We start from the raw sequence: 20,675 nt of genomic DNA on the forward strand, positions 1-20,675 counted from the left end.
GCTTCTTAAACATTTTAAAAACCTTATTTACTTTACATGCAACAATAGTTTAGTTATATATGATAGACTTATAGAACGAGACCTTCTAAAAACATTACAATGTGTTACTGGCACGTGAAACCTTAAGTCAGAGTCACTAAATGAAGACTCAGCACACCACTTCTGAGAGGTTGCCGACCCCTGCTAGTACTAGCTTGTTTCAGCAATCAGTGTTTTTCAGTCCCATTTGTAATAAGATCACCAAGGTGTTTCTCAAAAAAAAGGGTCATGGGAGCCTTTAAAAATTCTCTAGAGTTTGGTTCATCTTTAGGGATTTCCTCTTGCTTCGAATGTATATGTAGAATTTTTTTCTTGTTACCCTTTATGTATCCAGCTAGTTTGATCTCATTTTGTCCCTTGGCCTTTCTAATTTTGTCCCTACATACTTGTGTTGTTTGTTTCTATTCATCCTTTGTAATTTGACCTAGCTTGACTTGTCCAAAGTCACACAGGAAGTCTGTGGGAGATCCATCAATCTGTATCTCCTGAGTCCCTGTCCTTTTTCCTTAAACAAAAGACCAGCCTCCTTTCAATATAGCATACAGCAGGACCCAATTGTAATGAGTTTGGTTATCTTGCAGAATTCATTTATGGTTGCACAGTATTAACTTTTGCACCAGTGTTCATAAGTGCAAAAATTTCCCATTAGTATTCATAAATGCATATAGTACCTCTTTCTAATACACAGCAGTATAAATAATTTAAAAAACACAATAAATATTTTAGGAAGTCATTCTTAGGGCAAGAATCTAGTGTTTACCTTTCTTAGCAGACAATCTGCCAGCAAACTAAAAGAGCAACATGGCATAGCTTGTTCATGCTAGCACACGCTGTACTTATTCAACCAAATCCACAAGTATTCATACAGTCACCATACAGTAGGGTATGCCATCGTTCCATTGCCACAAGTGTTAAATAACAGAAACTTCCTGCTACTCTAATCGGTAGATATGTTTCACAACCTATCCATTGACTCTAAATTAGACTACAATGACTTCATTAAAGCAAGTTGTCTGAATTTGGAAATTTGGATTTTTTCTTGGATGGATTCCTATTTTAAAGGTCAAAACATTTTTTTCAAACTATTCTAATTCAAATCTAAGTATCCACTCTTCAGGTGAATTTAGATTGTGAATGTAACTATGCTTTCAGTGTAATTCAATGCAAATCCCTTTTCTTTGTTCAGATTACTGTCTCTGTTGACTTTGCTAAGCACTTAGCATGGCAGGCAATAAGAAAATGCACATATTGTCTCATTCACTAAGTTCCCCAAACGCACAAGTGAGATAGGAGGATCGTACATTCTTAAATGATAATTAATGTGTTAGCAAATTATTATGCTATGAACATAACATAGTGTCTCAATTTAGACCACCAAATTAAAGGAAAAAATTGTAAGAAAATATTTTTGCTCTTTCAACTGAGTGTATCTCAAAGAAGGACGGGTTGTGTGCTTGTGTGTGTGTGTGTGTGTGTAACATATATACATATATGCAAGTCCTGCCTATGTTGCCCAACGCTACCAATTATAAGACTCTGTTTTCAGCTGCTCATAACTTTGTCAAACTTTAACCATTCATTCTGCAAGTTTACATGGCAGGTGTCTGCCCTAGACTGATATATTAATTTTCAGCCAAAATGGCTGAGCCGTTTCAGAGAACGAGGCTAGGGAAAATACATTGTGTCCCCCATATTAAAAAATTCAGGTGAATTTGTCTTTCATCATCTCTTGTGCCCCCATGCTTCGGAGCAGGAACTTGACATGTGCTAGGAGGGAGGTGGCTTTTGTGTCAGAAATGTGCTTTGCAGTGTCCCCATGAAATCTGAGCAAATTTAGCCAGTTTATAAACCTCTAAAAATTACAGTTTGCACATGCTCTGTAGAGTCTTTTTCAATTTTAGCAGCTAAAGACTGTGAAGATTCCATACTTACCAAGCATTCTCAAGCCTCTCTCTCCGCTCCTAATGTTAACCAGACTGTGTATGCACCATTCCCACAGAGTGACTTAGTATGCCCATTCCCGCACAGTTCCTACATGCTTAATTAATCATAGGTTCACATGATATTTGTTGGAAGGTTACATTATGGTTTGGTTTAAACTACTGGTTTGATGTGGTTTGATATTAAATATTCAAAATGCAAATACTAACCCCCTAGTTACTAGTTTCAGTCAGCATATCAGATCACACTCTGGAAAAACATCCATATCACGTGGAGTCAAGTGGAAAAACAGGGAAAGATAGTCCCAGGCAATGTGTGCTGATTTTGTTATTCTACCACGTGCCATAAACATGGGGTCAAATTCAGACCTGGGGCATCTGCATTGTTTTACTGGGCCCATTATCTTTTGTGTGCAGCATCAAAACTTTCCTACATGCCACCAGCTGGCCATCCGTGATGTAGTGAGATATCTTTAGACTCTATAATAAATATCTGCTGTTAAGAAGTAATGAAGCTTCCATCAAAACTACAGTAAAAAATGAATTAAGTGCAAGCTAACACTCTCAGTTTAAAGTGGGACTGAATTTCTAGACATATTGTTTAAGTCCAATATTGAGCATTTCTCAGCTGGACTTTAGAAGCTGCTAGCTGTCATAAGCAGTGAATTGAAGCAAGCGTACCAAGTTTCTTTATGATGATAAGCTGCAACAGGCCTTCTTAGTAACATCTTTAGTTTGACAGCATAACAGGGTTTCAGTAGAAGGTAGGTAGATATTCTGTGCCATTAAAATCTGTATGTTGAACTCCTTTGCTGAGCCAAACATGTCTGGGGATGGACAGTTTGTCTGGTACTACAACTTATTTGCTACAGTGAAAGTCGACTAACAGTGATACAGCATCTGATTTCTCTTCATTCAGTCCCTGCATATAATACTTACAGTGTATCACTGGCATTTTAAAATGATCCCACAAACCTTGCAAAGCAATGGTGGGTGATTTTTGGTTTGTGAGGGGGGGATTGAGTGTTTGTGCAAAAGTTTGTTTCTCTTAGTTTGATGTCTGCTATATGTCCAGGAGAGAGAAGCATCTGGCATAGCAAAGAAATACTGCAGTCTGCAGACTATTTTTAAAAACAAGTGCATTCATTAACACCTGGTTAGTCTAGGAAAGTTCAGGTACAACATCCGTTTTCTGAGTACATTCTCCTTTTACTTATTTGCTTTTAACACTAAACAGACAAACAAGAATGCAGGTAAATTTATTCTTCTTTTAGTCTGACCATGACTCAATGGCACAGTCCTGATAGTTTCCAATACCTAACTTTCAGTGCTTTGCTTTAAGCACAAGTCTCTTCTCTTTCATAAAAGACCTTACTCACTTGCACAAAGTTCAGCACATGTTTTTGTGGTTTGCTGGATCAGCATCAAAATGGACAGTATATATTTTTGGAAAACTTAAATATGGCAGTCATCTGACATATTTACAGTCTGTATTTTGTACACTTTAAATCTTCATTGAATAATTTATTGCATATAGTCATGTGGAATAAAGGCTGTTGAAGGTGCATATGGCTCACAGCTACTTAAAAGATTGCAAGATAACTGCTAAAGGAGCAGAAACTTCCCAGGCAAGCAGCGTGCCATAACCACTATGCCTAGTGGTAGCATCCATGACCCAATATATTTGTCATTTTGGTATCCAGTTCCATCCCTCAATACCGATGTTTTCACAGGGAGCAACTCAGTTCAGGCTTTGTTTTCCAGATTTGGTTTACTTACTATTATAATTTAAAACATTACACAACCTTATATGACCACTATATTTTAAAACTTATGTTTACCTCAGAGAATACTACATCACTATGGTAAAGTGGGTAAGCAATACCAAGACTGTGGTGAGATGGTTAAACAGACCACAGAACATTTCCATTCTTACGGTTTGTGAGACCACGACTGGGGCTTGTAGCAAGGTAAGTCAGATTTCCTTGTTTCTTTCTTTCACAGATTGTATACCTGATATTTATCCTTATGACCAGAAAAAGGTGCTTGGAGTTTAGTCTTCAGAATGCCTTTTGATGCCATAATTACTAACTAAATATAATCAGATAACATGGAGATAAATGAAATAATAGAATTCCAGATTTTATGATGAAATGATTTCATGCAATCAGTAAAATCGAGAGACCTAATTTTTAGAGTTCCTGTGCTTTGTTCGTTATTTAACTTCAGCTGATCATCACCTCTGAAAATCAGGTATTTTACAGCTAGCTAACGCAGGGGCAAGATGTATCCGTTCAGGTACTCTCAGCTGTCCAGTCACTGTTCTTTCTTCCAACATAGTTCCATTCCAGACCTTAGTATCTATAAAGGTTTGCATGGATTTAATGGAAAGATGCAGGATAGTCCCCGGAGGCTCATCGTACATGAACAATATATTTTATGGTTAAGATAACACTGTGTTTTTTATTGAAATTGACATTTCTGGGAGGACTGAGGAGAATTCTTGGGCTTCAAAGGAAATCATATATAGTGACTGTCATGGAGTCATAAGGGTGTGTGAAGGGGAGCTTAAGTTCTGAACATTTAGTGGAGAAGAGAATTTTTGTAATTCCAGATTTCCTGCAGGTAGAAGAAGCCATGATAACACAGCTCTAAAAAGTGGCCAGTCTCATCAAAAGGAATGTTTATTTTAATGCTTTTGCTGCTGATTCTGACAGCAGCCTCTGTGTGATGATAGAATGTGGCAGCATTTCAAAATAGAAGTTTTTTCACAAAGGTTCAGGACAACTCATGGTTCCTCATTTTCCTCTCACACAAACATGTCTTCACACCCAGTGGGTCCTGCTTGAATTGAAGACCATGATAACAATCTCCTTGAGTTCTATTAAAACAGGACTGGAAACTGGGTGTTCATACCTTTCTATTTCCAAAGACACGTGCACCCGTAACCCATCCCTCTTAATACTTTTTTTATACATCTGGGTGCCTTTAAAAATATTTGTGAATGTATACCTTCATATGGACCACAAAAAGTGACAGGTACAGGAGAGTGGAGGTTGTTGCTAGGGTGTGATTGGATTGTGTACAAGAAAAAGAAAAGAACATTGTATAACACCTTTACACTAACTGCTCTGGAACACGTCTCAGATATATTTATTTCATTCGTATTGATTGTTGTCATAACTGGGAATCTCAAACATATAAACACTGCTGTCATGGCCCTGGGTAGCTGTGTCCAGTCCCTCAAGTGCACCCTTTTCAATACCCACCTCTCCCCTTCTCCTGGGGTAAAACTCAACAATCCAACCACTCACTGAATGGTTTCCAGCCGGGATCATGTGGATAGTAATAAAATGCAGTGACACAGAAGCAGCTTCTTCAAACAAAGTAGATTTATTTGCCAAAAGGTTCACAGCATTGAGAGAAGTGGATTTAAAACAACAAAGAGACCCATACATATACTGTCTGTCTTACCCTTAGCATTCACCACAAACCCCTATGTAGACTGTCTTATTCTTGGTGCCCCTTGTTCAATTTGAGGAACAAGATACAGCCTGCTTGCTGCAGACATTTACTCTCAGTCAATCTGTGTCAGCCTGCAGAAGCTGACAGCTTCCTCCCATCCCCTTCCTGAGGCCAGCATGTTTAAGGTTTAGGATTCCCTTGTAAGCTAGGCTTAGCCTTGGGAAGAGTAAAACAGTCTAGCCTGGATAGAGGCTTAGATAGCTATGATAACACCTTATCTTTGCCATTGTTTTGTTTCCCGTTGGTTTCCTTCTTTCAAACTCATTTTGATCTACCTCCATATCAAGTAACCCACATAGACAAACACAGAGGTATGCATGATACTCATAAAAAATAACACGGATATTTCCCACTTTGTCACAGCTCCCATTAGACCAAGGGAAAGCTTAGCCATTGACTTCAGTGACAGTGAGACAAGACTCGTGGCTTTCTAAGTGAACTGAAAAATCCTCAGTGCAAGAATATTTTACAGCGTATATTACCATGTCAGTGCTAATGCATATGCAACTTCTATAAATATCTCAAGAGCTTGTCAGTATTCATTTGCAATTCCAAAAACATTTATATCAAAAGAAATGATCAAATTATGATAGCCATTTGAATTTCAGTTGATTGGACCACTCTTCCAGAGGATAGATCCTCAGCTGGTATCAGTTGTCATAACTTCAGTGCAGCTAAGACAATTCATAGCAGCTGCAAATCTATCCCATATTATTTTACTGGTAGATGTATGAGTACCTGGTTGTATGGTATGGTGTAAAGGCAATGGCCCTATATGAAGCATGATATTGTAGATACTAAGATTTTGATGTATTCATTAAACTATTACCCATGAAACTAAACTAAAGTAAACTATGACCCATGAAAAGCATGTTCAGATGAAAACAAATGATAGAAATCAGTTGCGGGCTGTTTAGCCAATGTTGCTGAAGGTCTTACAAATTTCCAGTTGTCAGATGATTCCTAGAGTTAAAAACCAAATATTATTGTCTGTTCAAAGCTTTTTGATAGCTAATAAAAAAGGATTTTAAAAGATCTTATGTCTCTAGTTATCCTGGAAATTCAGAAAGACAGCTGAATTTATAATTAAATTATCATCTGTTATAACCTTTTTAGTATTTGTACATTTTTGGGATAATATCAATGGAAAGACTAGAACAGAGATTCTCAAACTGTGGGTTGGGACCCCAGTGTGGGTCATAATACCATTTTAATGGGGTCGCCAGGACTAGTGTTGGACTTGCAGGGGCCTGGGGCTGAATCCAAAGCCCGAGGGCTTTATCCTGGGTGGTAGGCTCAGCTTCGGCTTCAGCCCTGGGCAGCGGGGCTCAGGTTGCAGCCCCCCACTCAGGACTGAAGCCCTTGGGTGTTGGCTTTGGCCCCTATGTCTGAGGCAGCTGGGCTCGGGTGGGCTCAGGCTTCAGTTCTCCCTCCTGGGGTCATGTAGTAAATTTTGTTGTCAAAAGAGAGTCATGGTGTAATTAAGTTTGAGAACTGCTCGGTTAGAGCTGTGTAACACAGGACACAAACATTAAATATAAAGAGTCATTTTGATTAATGTAAGGCTTTTTTTGGTCTGTATATATTTCATAAAGATAACTCTTCTCTTTTAGAAATATGAGATTACATCAGAAGTGTGGCTTTCTAAACAGGTATTGTATGAATGATGTGTGAAATGTGTAGTGCATAGCTGCTTCTATTGTTACTTTTATCTCATTATTTTATTTTCTTTAACAAAATGTAAAATGACATTTTTGTTAAAAGTAAAATATTCACTTTTCAGGACCCCCCACATTAATATAACATGATCATCAGAAAAATTATTGTAAAAATTCAACGCAGCATATGTATTCTTGCACAGCAGATCTGACTTCTGTGTGCGTTGATCTGCTGACTTTTCAGAGAAAAATGTTTTTACTCCTTTTTTCCTTCTGTTCAAAACTGATGCAAAAGAGTAGAAGGGAAAGAGGTCGTACAGGGCTCCAGAGGAATGCTTGAAAATAATATAACAAAGTTCACGCACATGAATTGTTTGTAGAACCAAAATGTCAGCAAATGGTTCCACTTTCACAGATTCAAATAAAAAATCCAACAGTTTGCAAAAATGGATGAAACATACTTATTTAAAACCCATTTCAGGTTCCATCTTGTAAGGTATATGTAAGAAAAAATTATCAAAAATTATGATTTTATGGTAGGCGGTGTTCCTTTAACATTTCTATATGATGTTGGATTAGGAGATGCATAACAGGCAAAGTTACTTACACAGTTGAACAGTCAATGATAGGGCACTGATTCATCAAAGCACTTACATGTGTGTATGTCCATCCAAATTCAGAAACAGTGGCTCAAGTCCTGTTAAAGCCAAGTTTGCTTTGCTAAATTGATGCAGTAGACAGCATTTGTCACCATTATCAATAAAACTTGTTTCTTTCATTATACATACGCCCATAAAGGAAACTCTCTAGTATTTCCAACACTAGCGAAAGAGGACCATACCAAAAATCACATGAGAGAGTGTCAGTTTTGTGAGATTTTCAGCCCAAATATTTGGGCAAAATTGTTTTGAAAAAGCATCTAAATTTATAGCTGCTGAATTGAACCTTATCTCAGAACCCTTTGAGGTTTAGCCATTCTCGTTCCACTATTTTTACCGCAGTATGTAGACATGATTATGCTGAAAGTCGAAGAACACCTCTTTAATCTTCGTGTAAGCAATGACAGTCCACAGGTTTAGATATCCAAGCGGATTATTTAATGGAGAGTTTAATACACAGTTTGAGACAACTGAAACAATTTTATATTTATAGAATGAGGAGCCAGTTTTCTCCAAAGATGGAAGTAAGTTCTTTATGATAGTCCCAGTGAAACAAGGTGGCCGAGGTGAATTCCATCACATAGCCATGCTTATTGTCCAGGTAAGTTTTTGCTTCAGTTCATATTTTTTGGGAATGGTTGTATAATTCACCAGGCATATTGGTAAGAGGTGTCCCTGGTGATGTCTTACACAAACAAAAGACCGCCCTAAGTAAACACTTGAAAGCCTCCACATATGTATAATGGGAATGGCCTTTTCTCTGTCGTGACCACAGCTCTTCTGCAAGACGCATTTGTAGCACCATGTAGTCAGGAAGGTGGATGAACACTCTCTCCATAGTAGGCTGGTGCGTAAGATGCTCAATAGATCTGTCAACAGCAGGCACTCACACAGCACCCGGTAGTCATTCTCTCTTCCTGTCTTCAAAACTAGTCAGAGACATTGTTTGCTTTCTAAATCCTCTATAGCAAGATAATGCTCCTTATTTATGCAAAAAGTTCCATATGAATATGGAAATCAAGGAAATCTTCAGAAATGCCAATTTTACTTTATATATTTATTTTATTTTTTTTTAAATGTCAGTCCAGAACTCTGGGTGCACGCGCAAAATTTAATTGATAAAACATACACGGGAACCAATGTCCAAATCTGAAACCCTCCAAAATTCAACCACACTAGAATTCTGCCCCTTCCAAGTGCTACATTTTCCAATGACTTTGGCTTCTTCGGGTTATCCCTCCTGCCAGGGAAGAGCCAGGACAAAGGATGAGCTTTGCAGTGTGACCAGAAGTTCCAGTGGATTTGGACTGTGGTGAACTAGCATAGAAATTACGACCCAGATCCTCTAATGGATTTTGGCCCCTAATTTCAATTGAAATCAATAGGAGTGAGGCACCAAAAACCCTTGGAGAATCTGACCCGAAGTTCTAGAGCTGAGAATTCCTCCAGCTCCCACTTAAATCAGGGGGCTGTTAATTCAGGTAGCTCCGCTGATCTCAATAGGACACAAGGAGAGAGGTGCACATACCCCAGACAATTTATGCTGGGATTTTCAAAGGGGCCTTAGGGAATTAAAATAGCAGCCATTCCATGATACCAGTGCTCCTTGGCATCACACCCTTATGATAATGTTCATGTTGATCTCAGTAGAAATCATGTTGTTCACAATCCAGTGTGAAAAAAAGAAAAGAGCAGTTGCACCTTAATCTATCACTTGGGCTTGTCTATACTGGCACTTTACACACTGCAACTTTCTGCTCAGGAGTGTGAAAAAACACCCCCTTGAGCGCTGCAAGTTTCAGTGCTGTAAAGTGCCAGTGTAGACAGTGCACCAGCGACAAGGAGGTGCTGATAGCTATTCCCCTTGTGGAGGTGGTTTATTTTCCCTGGTGGAGGTGGCTGTGCCATAACTACACAAGCCACGTGCGCTTTAACTTTGCCAGTGAAGACGTGCCCTAAGATTTTAGAATGGGAAAAATAAGTGTACGTGTCAAACTTCCATCTTTCTATAAATCAGTGATGTGCATGAAAATCAGACAATATTGGACTAATATAACAAGCAAGGAAGTCCTATTTAGACATCTTTCCCATTATATGGTGCTGTGTAGCATTCAAAAATACTTGAAATAATAACAAAATGGAGGGAAAATGTCTTGTGAAGTCATACTAAATGTTAGTGCCAATAAAAAGTTTGGAGGGAACTTGTAGGCTGCTTCATTAGACCTGACCAAAGTTTTGGGGAAAATTAAGCCCCAATTCAATAAAGCATATAAGCACATGTTTAAATCCATTCCTGTTCGGCAAAGAACTGAAGCACATGCTTAACTTTAAGGATTGACTTCAGTGGGAGTTACACATGTCCTTAAAGGTAAGCATGTGATTAAATGCTGCTTAGCAGTCCATCCCTATTCAGCAGAATAAGGAGATGGGGAATATAGAACTGCAAAGTGGCAAAGACCTTTGACTGTTTGGGCCAAATTCACCAGGAGTATGAATAGGTATAACTCTGACTTCAGTGGAATTGTACTACCTTACACTAGTGATGAATTTGTTTTTTTAGTGTATAACTGCTCCCTGGAGTTAGTTTTTATCTACATATATATCTACATGTATACGAGAAAACCAGACATTCCATCTACTGACCATTATTCATCAGTAAGCAACACTCTGTATGGTAATGGGGCTGACATGGGGCAATAAAGGATAGGAAATCTGTTTATATGCTGTGCTTTGCACACTGTATTAATCTGATTGTCCATTTCTAAAGCAAACATGGATACATAAAAATTATATTAACCATTTCACATAAAGGCTTTTGTCATATCAAATATTTGTCACACTTTGCGAGAGTCACAGAAGCATAACAGGTTGCCTCAGCAGCATTTTAAATAGGTGGTTGGTACTCAGCATCATGAAAACCAAAATCCACCATGAACATTTGCAGTAAACAATGGAATGTTATGTGTAATTGCCCACTTAAGATCTTTCATTGGTAATGTTAAGCAGACGTAAGCATTGTAGACACAGGAGAAGTTAAGCAGTTTTATTGCCCCCAAGATAAAAGTCTGATAACACAGAATTAAACTTTAATGATCAATGCACTTCTGTTTCTATTAATCATTGGAGTTTGATTATCCAAATGAAGCACAGTTAGTGAAATGTGATGGTTTTTCTTAGAACATCTTAAATCAACCTTATTAATGCCAAGTTTTAGAAAAAATGTTACACAAAATGTCAATTACATAACCAAATCAGGTTATCAAAAGCATCCAATTTAATCTCTCTGGGGCACTGTTTTAAAAAGCGTTAAAGCCTGTCAATTTATTTACTTGTTGAACATAAAGTGCTCAATCTATGTTATGTTCCCAAATACCTTTAGTAATTTATATCATATTGAAAATAAATTAATTAAAAAACTAGACTGAACCAGGAACGATGTGTCTATTGGAAATTCTTATTTAGTTTTTTTCCCCAAAAAATATACAAATATACAATGGTTCATATTTTCTACCATAGTATGAGAATTTAAAAATAATTTAAATGGCTTAGTACAAAAATTGCCAGCAAGCATAATAAATTATGTATTACAGCTGTAACCTGGAAAAATAGCCATATTGTTTAATACTTATCAGCAATATAAACCACAGCTTATTTTGAAATCTGTGATTTCAGAACTTAAAAATTCCCTTCAGTGCTGCCACGGATGGAACTTTGTCATAAATGAAAAGTCCTCTAGTCTCTATCATCTAAGCAGATACGTACAGCACCTAGCACTGTGTGACCCTGACCTCAGATGAGTCATCTCGGACTTCCTGTAATGCTTTCCACTTTCCATACAATTCTTTCCCAAACAGTCTTTTTTTATTTTCTCAGTAGTCAAGACACTGTAATTCTAATGGCTGGAAGTTTAGGGTCTGATAGTTTAAATGGCAAGTAACACAGGTGGACTAGGGACCATGTTCTACTTTGCCTTAACTCCTACCAGGCTAGCAACAAAAGGGATTAAAACACGTATCTGCCTACCTCACCGGATGGTTTGTACAGCATTTTGAATACATAGGGTCAGGCTAAGCCTCTTTGTGCCACTCCAGCAAGTAAAGGACAAGCAAACCTTCAAGAAACACAGATGATATTTATTTACGTTTAGCTCCTTGCAGCTTTGGGGTCAAATCCTCAGCTGCTGTGAATTGCTCCACTAAGGATCTGGCTTTAACCTTTTGCACCTGTATTCTCGTTTCTGGAAGAAAAACACTTATTTGTTAGTTTAAAGGGTTTTTTTTTTAATATAATGAAAATTTCAGCATGTATTGCGATAGCCTCTAGCTGAAATCAAACTTGCGCCAAAATTAAAGATATGCCAACCTAGATAAAATATAGAACCTCTATTGTTGATATTGTGTATGAGTAATTGAAAAAGTATTGCAATGGAAACTGACATGATTTTACTACCTTTGGAAAAGTTAATATATTGAGGGAGAAAGGATCCTTACTGTCAATGCCTTTCAGTGCATGTGGGTTTTGTGATTTAAGTGAGTTATGTTGTACATTAAAAGATTACAAAGCTGTAAATCAGTAATGATGTGTGCTGACAATCAGGTTAAGTAAAGAAAAACATAAGTAGTAAGATGAAAGTCAATACTTACCGTTTCTCTGCAGGCTAAAACGGAACAAATCAGTGTGAGACACCTGACATCAGGGAACTGGGAAGTTATCAAAATCCTGGCGTATGATGAAAATACTCAAAAGATGTGAGTATTAGTGTTCTTTGTCTGCAAAGCAAAATAATAAATTATAATCATAGTACAAAGAGCAGTTTCATACATTTGATCTGCCAAGGTAATGCAAGTATCTTTTGTGAATAACTAATGGAGATATGCTATGCCATCTACTGACTCACTCTGTTGATTAAATAAAAGGAATTAAACTACAGCATGGTGATAATAGCCTTTCCAACCCTCCCGCCCTGCCTTCCGGAATCCAAGGGAAAAAAACCTGGCAATATTATTAGACTTGATAAAACTCACAGGTTTGAGTTCACGGGGGTTTTATACCTTTTCTTTGGTTTCAGTATGTGGGCATTCCAGCCTTCCAAACTTCACTTTGATGTTCTTTGTTCAAACAGATACAAAAACTGAAATGAGAAAATAGAGGAGAACTCAGCCAAAACCATTGAGTTTCAACCAATTTATTAATAAAACCTAGTCAAAACAAAACCAGGGACTATATTAAGGTTCCTAAATAAGGAAGGACGTGCACTGACTGAATGGCAGTGCCTGGAGACAGAATGGGCCTGATACAAAACACATTGAAGTCAATGGAATGAGTTTAGCAGACTACTGTGGGCTTTGGAACAGGCCTTATTATATAAATCTGTATAAAGCAGAAATAAATAGAATGTGCTTGATTCTGATCTCCACTGAAGTCAAAAGAGTTTCAGCAGCAGTGATGGAGCCTGTGTGAGATTAGAATCAGTACCCTTGCCTCCAAGGTTACTGGGGAATGCAGTTAAGGACAGATCCAGCTATGGCTTTTGAAAAGAAAAGCTCTCTTTAGATGCCACACGGAGGCAGCCATAATGCACCCCCAAGAGTTCAGTGTTGTTTTGATATGAAAACATATATCAGCCCAGGTATGTAAAGCTGTCTGCATATTTGTAATTTGAGCTGGGTGAATAATGGATGTTTGGGGAATTTAGAAAACCAAAAAATACTTTGGTTCAAACTAAAAACATTTTTTTTAAAATGTTCAGTGATGCGAAAAGATCAGGAGGAAACATTTTGTTTCATCTGAATTGAAATGCATCGTTTTGATTTCCAGCATTTTTTGAATCTTTTAAATTATTTTTTCAAATAATATTAAAAGAAATTTTGAAACAAAAAGTCATTTTGAACTGAAAAATTGAAATTTTTGACGTTTTCAGAATTTTTTTTTTAACTGAAACAATTCAGCGGAACCAACATGAGTTTATGAAACATTTCACACAAAAAAAGTGCAAAAAATTTCACCCAGCTCTGTTGCATAATGAGCTTTGCATGGGTTTGGGTTTCATGCTGAAAGTTCTTCCTAACAGTACATGGATCAGAGAGTTTTCAGAAGTGAGTTTAATTTTATTTGTCTTTCTTTGGCAGTTACTTTTTAAGCACTGAAGATTCCCCAAGAGGAAGACAGCTACATAGGTAAGTAAGGGAAATTTACAATAGCCCTCACACAAGTACTATAAACTAGAAAGAGATTCTGTGTGTCGGAGCTAAAATGAGCTCAATGTAGGTGTAAAATGCTGTCAAGAAAACTTAAATTTTTGTTAATATTTTTCCTGTATATTTATATTTCAAATTTCACAAAAAAATTGTATTTTGAAAAAATCTAACAATATTTTAAAATATTTAACCTTTATTTTCAAAGTAACCAGAGAGCTGGTTGAAATGTTTGCCATTTGAAAAATGCAATGAAATGTCAAGATTTCAGGTTTTGAGGAAAAACCGAGAAGGATGGGATTTAAAAAAAAATCCCCAAGAGTATTTCCCTTTCTTTTTGATGATCTTTACTACCAAATCTGAGTGATAAGGTTTCACACTCACTTTGGCACAGAGATAAATGACTGCAGAAAGTGCATGGAGTGAGGAATCAGTCAGCTCATTATTAAAGAGAATTTACTTTATGCTCAAAAATTGCCAGTCATATTTATGTGAATATAATATAAAATTAAAAATTAGGTGAACTCTAAATGCAGTGGTGTAATACACATGTATTCTTCATACTGGTATACTGTATAGAAAGCTTTCTCAATGTGGCTAAAATTATATTTACAAAGCCTCCAATCCTTCAGTCTAAAATTTGTGGGCAGACTCCCTCACCCATGCAGAAACCACATTTCTAAAAGCTACAGTTCGCTAATGCTCATTATTTTTTTACTTTTTTCTCACTCAAGGGCATCTTTAATAATTAAGGTCTCAGTCCTGTAAGCTGTTTCTTGCAGGTTTAGAAGACCTCCCTCACAGAACAGCTTGCAGGGTTGTAGCTTGATGGAGCAACCAACAGCATGTCTTATTGGGTACAAAATAAGCAAAAAAAATTTAGCAGAAGAGTGGAGATCAGAATAAAAACTATTGTCTGTTGGGCCTTTGGCATCACTTAATGAGTTTGTTATACTATCAAATAAAACTTTACTGATGTTTATAACTAATTTTGTTCTCAGTGTATCAACTGTTGGATTACTGAACCGCCAGTGTCTTTCATGCAACTTCATGAAAGATCAGTGCACATACTTCAGTGCAAAGTTTAGTCCTATGAACAAGCATTTTTTACTACATTGTAAAGGTAAGTCAAATGTATTGTTCACAATAATAAATATTTAAAGTAGTGCTTTATTTGTGTATATCCTATATTAACATCATCTTCAGGTTGGGGTGATTTAGGCCCTAATCTAGCAACAAGCTCAATTGCTAGCTCCATGAAGGCACAGGCTTCCCCTGTGCAGAGCTCATTGGAGTTATGGAGTCTAAGATCATTTTTGTAAAAATGTATAATTAGTAGCTCCTGCGCTCCTGGTCTTTTAAAACTCCTTGTATCCTTTTAGGAAGGAATGGATTGTTTGTTATTATTAATAATAATAATAATTTTTATTTTGCAGTCATTAAAATTCACACTACAAGGCAGAGACTGTGGAAATGTGGAATTTTAAGGTGACACTATTGTAATTCCTGACAGTAGTTATTTGACAAATAAATTACTCTTTGCAATATATATAGGTGTTTTGATTGATCCTGTGCAATTAATTCCAGGTCATAACTAAAAACTTGCTTTATATAAACATTAATTTATTAATATGCAGGTGTGTTTAGACATTAATGTATTTACCAAAAGTATGGTCTTGTTCAGTCCACATAAATAGCTCTTTTTATCAACAGAATGTCAAAGACCTGCACTTGTGTATTTATTATTAGCTGTATTCCAGTAGAGCAAATTGCTCCAACCTATATTCAAGCCCCATTGTATTAGGCGTTATACAAACACAGAGTAAGAGACTACTGCTGTCCTAAGAGTTTTACAATCTAGATCCAGACAAGACTCTGCAATAAATGTAAAGAAGCAGTAGGCAAGAGTCATGGAAAGGAGATGAGAGGACAGAATGTGTATTATTATAAACTAGTGACAGGGACTGGTAGGCCCCCAATCCTGAAATTAATAGCAGGTTGGGGCTAGGGTTGCCAACCCTTCTGGTTTCTCTGGGAGTCTCCCATAATCGGGCTCTATCTCCCAGAGGCTACTGAAGCCAAACCAGGTGATTTTAGGCCACAAAAAGTCCGGTGGCACAATGGGGCTGAGGCAGGTTGCCTACCTTCCCTGGCTCTGCACTGCTCCCAGAAGCAACCAGCATCTTCGCCTGACCTTTGGGGGAGGCAAGGGGCTCTGCCTGCTGCTTCTGCCTGCAGACACCGCCTCCGCAGCTCCCATTGGCTGCAGTTCCTGGCTGATGGGAGCGGCAGAGTCGGCACTTGAGGTGGGGGCAGGGCATGGAGTCCCCTGGCTTCCCCCATGGACCACAGGGATGTGCCAACCACTTTCGGGAGCACTGCAGGAACAGGGCAGGTAGGGAGCTTGCCTTAGCCCTGCTGCACCGCTGACGAAGGTAAGCACCGCCTGGCCGGAGCTTGCACGCCCCACCCCCTCCTGCACCTCAACTCCCTGCCCCAGCCTGGAGCGCCATCCTGCACAGAAACTACCTCCTAGAGCCCACACCCCTTCCTGCACCTCTACCCCAGCCCAGAGCCCCCTCCCAAAACCCACACCCCATCCTGAACCCCACCTCCCTGCCCCAGGCTCAGCCTGGAGCCCCCTCCCACATTCCAAACTCCTCAGCCCCAGCCCATAGCCCACACCCCCTGCTGCACCTCAATCCTCTGCCCCAGCCCAGTGAAAGTGAGCGAGGATGGGGTACAGCGAGTGACAGAGGTAGGGGGAATGGAGTGAGCGAGCAGGGCCTCAGGCAGGGGTGGTGCAAGGGGTGTTTGGGTTTGTGTGATTAGACAGTTGGCCACCCTAGGTGGGGCCTACATTTTTATGAGCACCTGTTTTGCTGCCCATCTAGCAGCAGGTGGAAAATGATAGAATACAGCCATCTAACAACACATTTGAACACTCCACTTCTTTGCATGTACATCTATTTCTCTCTCCAACTGTGTATTTCTGTTTCACAGAAAAAAAATCCATTCGGTTAGAAAATAGACTAGAAAATGCGTAGTGACTAAAATGAGAGGTATTTTCATAAAGACACCTGTAAATAAACAAACACACATGGTCATCTGAACTTGTGTTTCCCCTCAGTGGTCTAGCAAGTACATTCACTCTCGGGTTTCCAGCTCCCCACCCATTGCCTTTCTTCAGTGGAGACCCATGTCTTACTCCCTCTGGCCAGGGTCTTTCCAGGCTGCACAGTTCCCTGTCTTCACTGTGTTATTCTCGACAGAGACAGGATGCCCAAGTACACTTGTTTGCTTTCTCCTCAGAAGCCGATACTAGAGTAATTGTCAACAGTTAAAAGTTGCCACCCAGTTCTTTTTATGAAAGCCTATCTTATTCTTAAGATAAAAGCATTACAGAGAAAACATGGTTTAAGCAGTGTTCTTCCTGATTAATTCTTGATTGGGAGACGACCTAGGCAATCCTGGGGTGCTGCAGGAAGTGGTATGAGCAAGTCAGCAAGGGATTTCTTACTTCTGAGTCGGTACTGAACCACTGCCAGGTGCCAGGAGGTGCTCGGCTCGGTAGCTTTTGTTCTTATTATGTTTTAGTAAAATTTATTTGATGTGGAATTATTTATTTGTACATTTGAAATGAGAATGACCTTAATTCTTCTCGCAGCTTTGACATTCACTATACTAGGACTGGTCATTAGGGTCTGACTTTTAGAGATAGAGAGATCCCATATCTCTACTGGAAGTTGATGGGATCTATGGATGCTTAACATGTCTGATTATGAGCTCAAACCTTGAGCATGACCCTGCACTTGGTACAAGCCCCAAGGTGACTATGGGGGTGCAGAGATGGCTGCACACCAGCTTTATTTTTGCCTATTCCCAATATAAATTAGAGCTTCCGGTGTGGGATTGCACATGCCTCTTCTCTAGGTATATTCCCAGCATAATTCCTATGTGAAGATGGAGTACAGTCATTTCTACTGCACCTGGGAATCTCCAGCAGCTTAGTTACAGCAGCAGTATGGCCCCATGGGACCAGTAGAGTAGTGCAAAAATGACTGTATAGGGGGCACAACATTTCTAAGGTGTCAGAGTCAGCAGCACAGTCCAGCAACAGAAGCTTTTCTCTTGTTTACTTACAAGAGTTTGAGGTAAACCAACACATACACACATTCTAAAACAAACAAAAGGCCCTGCTAAAACTGCAACAAAAACACATCTCTGCTAACTCTTTGCAGGCTGCTGGGTTGACTTGATCCTTACAAGCTTCAGTTCTTTCACCTTCTGTTCGCCTGTGAGCACTTTTTATAGTCTAACTTCTAGACTTTTTATAGTCTAACTTCCTGTTTGCCCTCAGTCAGTAGCACTGTCTCATTATCCCATCCCTTTTCATCTCCTGAGCACTTCCAGAGACTTGAATGAAGAATTAATTCCCAGTTTGCTATAACTAGTGTTGAGCTGGTATCCTGTCAGATTTTCCCTGTGTTTATTTGTTTATAAACTTTCCTGTGGTGGTCCTTGATGAGTGATGGAAAAAATACCTGCTTTTTTGTTCAACTGCAGTATCAGAAAAATGGTGGAAAATAATCATTTAGGTCAATCCAAAGTTAAATTGTTTCTATTTTTTGGAAAACTGGAAAGTAAAATAATAATTTCAGGTCAAACAAAATGTTTTGGTTTTCTGAGCTCTTCAAAAGATATTTTAATTTTTAAATAAAATGGAAATAAATTTTGAAACTAAAAGTCATTTCAAATGAAAAAATCGAAATGCTTTATTTTAAAAACATCAGTACTAAACATTTAGATTCTTTTCTGAATTTTTGGTTGGTTGGTTGGGCTTTTTTAGTAAATTGCCCAAACTCCTGCAGGAAGTTATTAGCAAATCCAAGAAGAGAACCTAGATCTCCTGAGTTCTGTTCCTTAACACAAGACCTTCTTACCTTCTTTTTTGTCTCTTTCCTGTTTTAGAATGTATTTTTTAGACAAATATGCCACGTGCAGTGGTTAAAACCATTGCCCCCTTTTCACCCTTTTTATCTCTTTGTCTTTTTAAACTGTAAACTATTCAGAGAAGAGACTGCAGATCAGATTCTGCTGTCAATTACACCACTCAAGATCATGAGTAATTTAAGTCAGTGAAGCTGCTTGAGTTCCACACCAGGCTAGTTGACAGCAGAATTTGGTTCCATGTCTTCCTGCATATTTATAGAGCATCTACTAAAATGGGATACTCGTCCTGGTGCTTTCTGACTCTGGGCGCTACTGCAATATAGTAAATAATACTTCAGTATATTAAACCTGCATTTAACTGTGATACTTAGAAAGTGGATACCAAAAGAGTTTCTTGATTATGGGACTATTTGGAATTATATGATATTTTTACTGCACTTCTGTAGATTTGCATCAGAAAGTGATTTTTGTCATCTCTGTGTTCACCTTCCTTCAAATACTGCGATCTTTGCTATTTGTTGAAGTTCAGAGCAGCTCATAAACAGTTTCTATTTTAATTGTGTTTTGTACTTTTCTCCCTCTACAAAAATAGGACCAGGCGTTCCAGTTGTTAGCGTGCACACTACAAGTAACCCTGGAAGTAAGTAAGCACCATTCCACAGGAATTCCTTATTGTAATCTTTGTTTTAACATAAGTAAAAGAAAAAAAATGTGCAATTCATTTCCATAAACCTGTCTTAATTACATTCTAGCAATAAACATGGCTGGAAGTGATAAGAGAAAAAAATTAATCAAATGACTAGAACATTCCCAGGATTTCTCAGATACATGTTAGGCTAGATGCATATCTTTCATCTACTATTTACACTTGAGTTAATTAGGTGGCAGGATGTTCTTCATCCCTTTCACTCACTATGTAAATTATGTTTCTATTATGGCATGTCTTCTGTAGTCTTAAAAATGTTTTTAAAGTTATAATCCAATTATTCTGGATTAAAGTACAGACTTCCAAGGGTTGATCGTCAAATTTAACTTACATACAATGAACCAAGTACTGCTCTTAGTATACTGGTGCAAATCCAAAGTGCCTTCACTGATATTTTAAATAGGAATTCCAAGAATTGAGTTTTGTGAGATCAGGTCCATTACCTCTACATTTCAGATTTTGCTAATTATGCTGTCTGCTGTGGTCCTTTGCTGCTCCCTGGCTGCTTTGCTACTCTGACAATGCAAACCAGCCACAGACATCAGGTAGTGTAGCCCCACAATTATTGCCAGACCCTCCAATCCCACCCAGCGTTCCTCCACCCTGGCAATCTACAGCATAGGCTCCTGGCACTAATTAAAGCAACCTCAAGAGGTTCTAAACTTGTGCCGGAGGTCCAGGCTGCTGCACGTTATTTCCCAGATCCCAGGGCTACAAAGGTGGCATGAAGCCATCTTTGTCCACCCTCCTCTAGTCTGGGCCAACCAAAGCTCAGCCACAGCAGAGGATCTGGCCCTACATCTTCAAAATGTCATACTGATCAGACCTTTCAAATACGTAATAGAGTTACAGCATGTTGATAACTATCCCAGTCCTTAATTAAGGAAAAGCTTAAAAAATAAAGCCCTTTCTCCTTCATATTTTCAATATTACTATTTATTGTAGTTGTCAAACTCTATACTGCAGAAATCCTAGAAGGGATCCAGGGGCTAAGTATATCA

General features: G+C 38.4%; 1 protein-coding gene across 1 annotated transcript in view; it reads left to right on the plus strand.

The window, feature by feature from the left end:
- DPP10 (dipeptidyl peptidase like 10) overlaps positions 1-20,675 on the plus strand; it is a 442,364-nt gene that overhangs the window by 394,252 nt on the left and 27,437 nt on the right. The window contains exons 10-17 of the mRNA XM_075069831.1: positions 3,217-3,232; positions 3,826-3,949; positions 7,118-7,156; positions 8,315-8,422; positions 12,478-12,569; positions 13,950-13,997; positions 15,017-15,138; positions 19,561-19,608. Of these exons, the coding sequence (XP_074925932.1) occupies positions 3,217-3,232; positions 3,826-3,949; positions 7,118-7,156; positions 8,315-8,422; positions 12,478-12,569; positions 13,950-13,997; positions 15,017-15,138; positions 19,561-19,608 (597 nt within the window). The remainder of the gene's footprint in view (positions 1-3,216; positions 3,233-3,825; positions 3,950-7,117; positions 7,157-8,314; positions 8,423-12,477; positions 12,570-13,949; positions 13,998-15,016; positions 15,139-19,560; positions 19,609-20,675) is intronic.

The sequence above is a fragment of the Chelonoidis abingdonii genome, chromosome 10 (assembly GCF_003597395.2).
Source record: "Chelonoidis abingdonii isolate Lonesome George chromosome 10, CheloAbing_2.0, whole genome shotgun sequence".
In the NCBI taxonomy this organism is placed as follows: domain Eukaryota; kingdom Metazoa; phylum Chordata; order Testudines; family Testudinidae; genus Chelonoidis; species Chelonoidis abingdonii.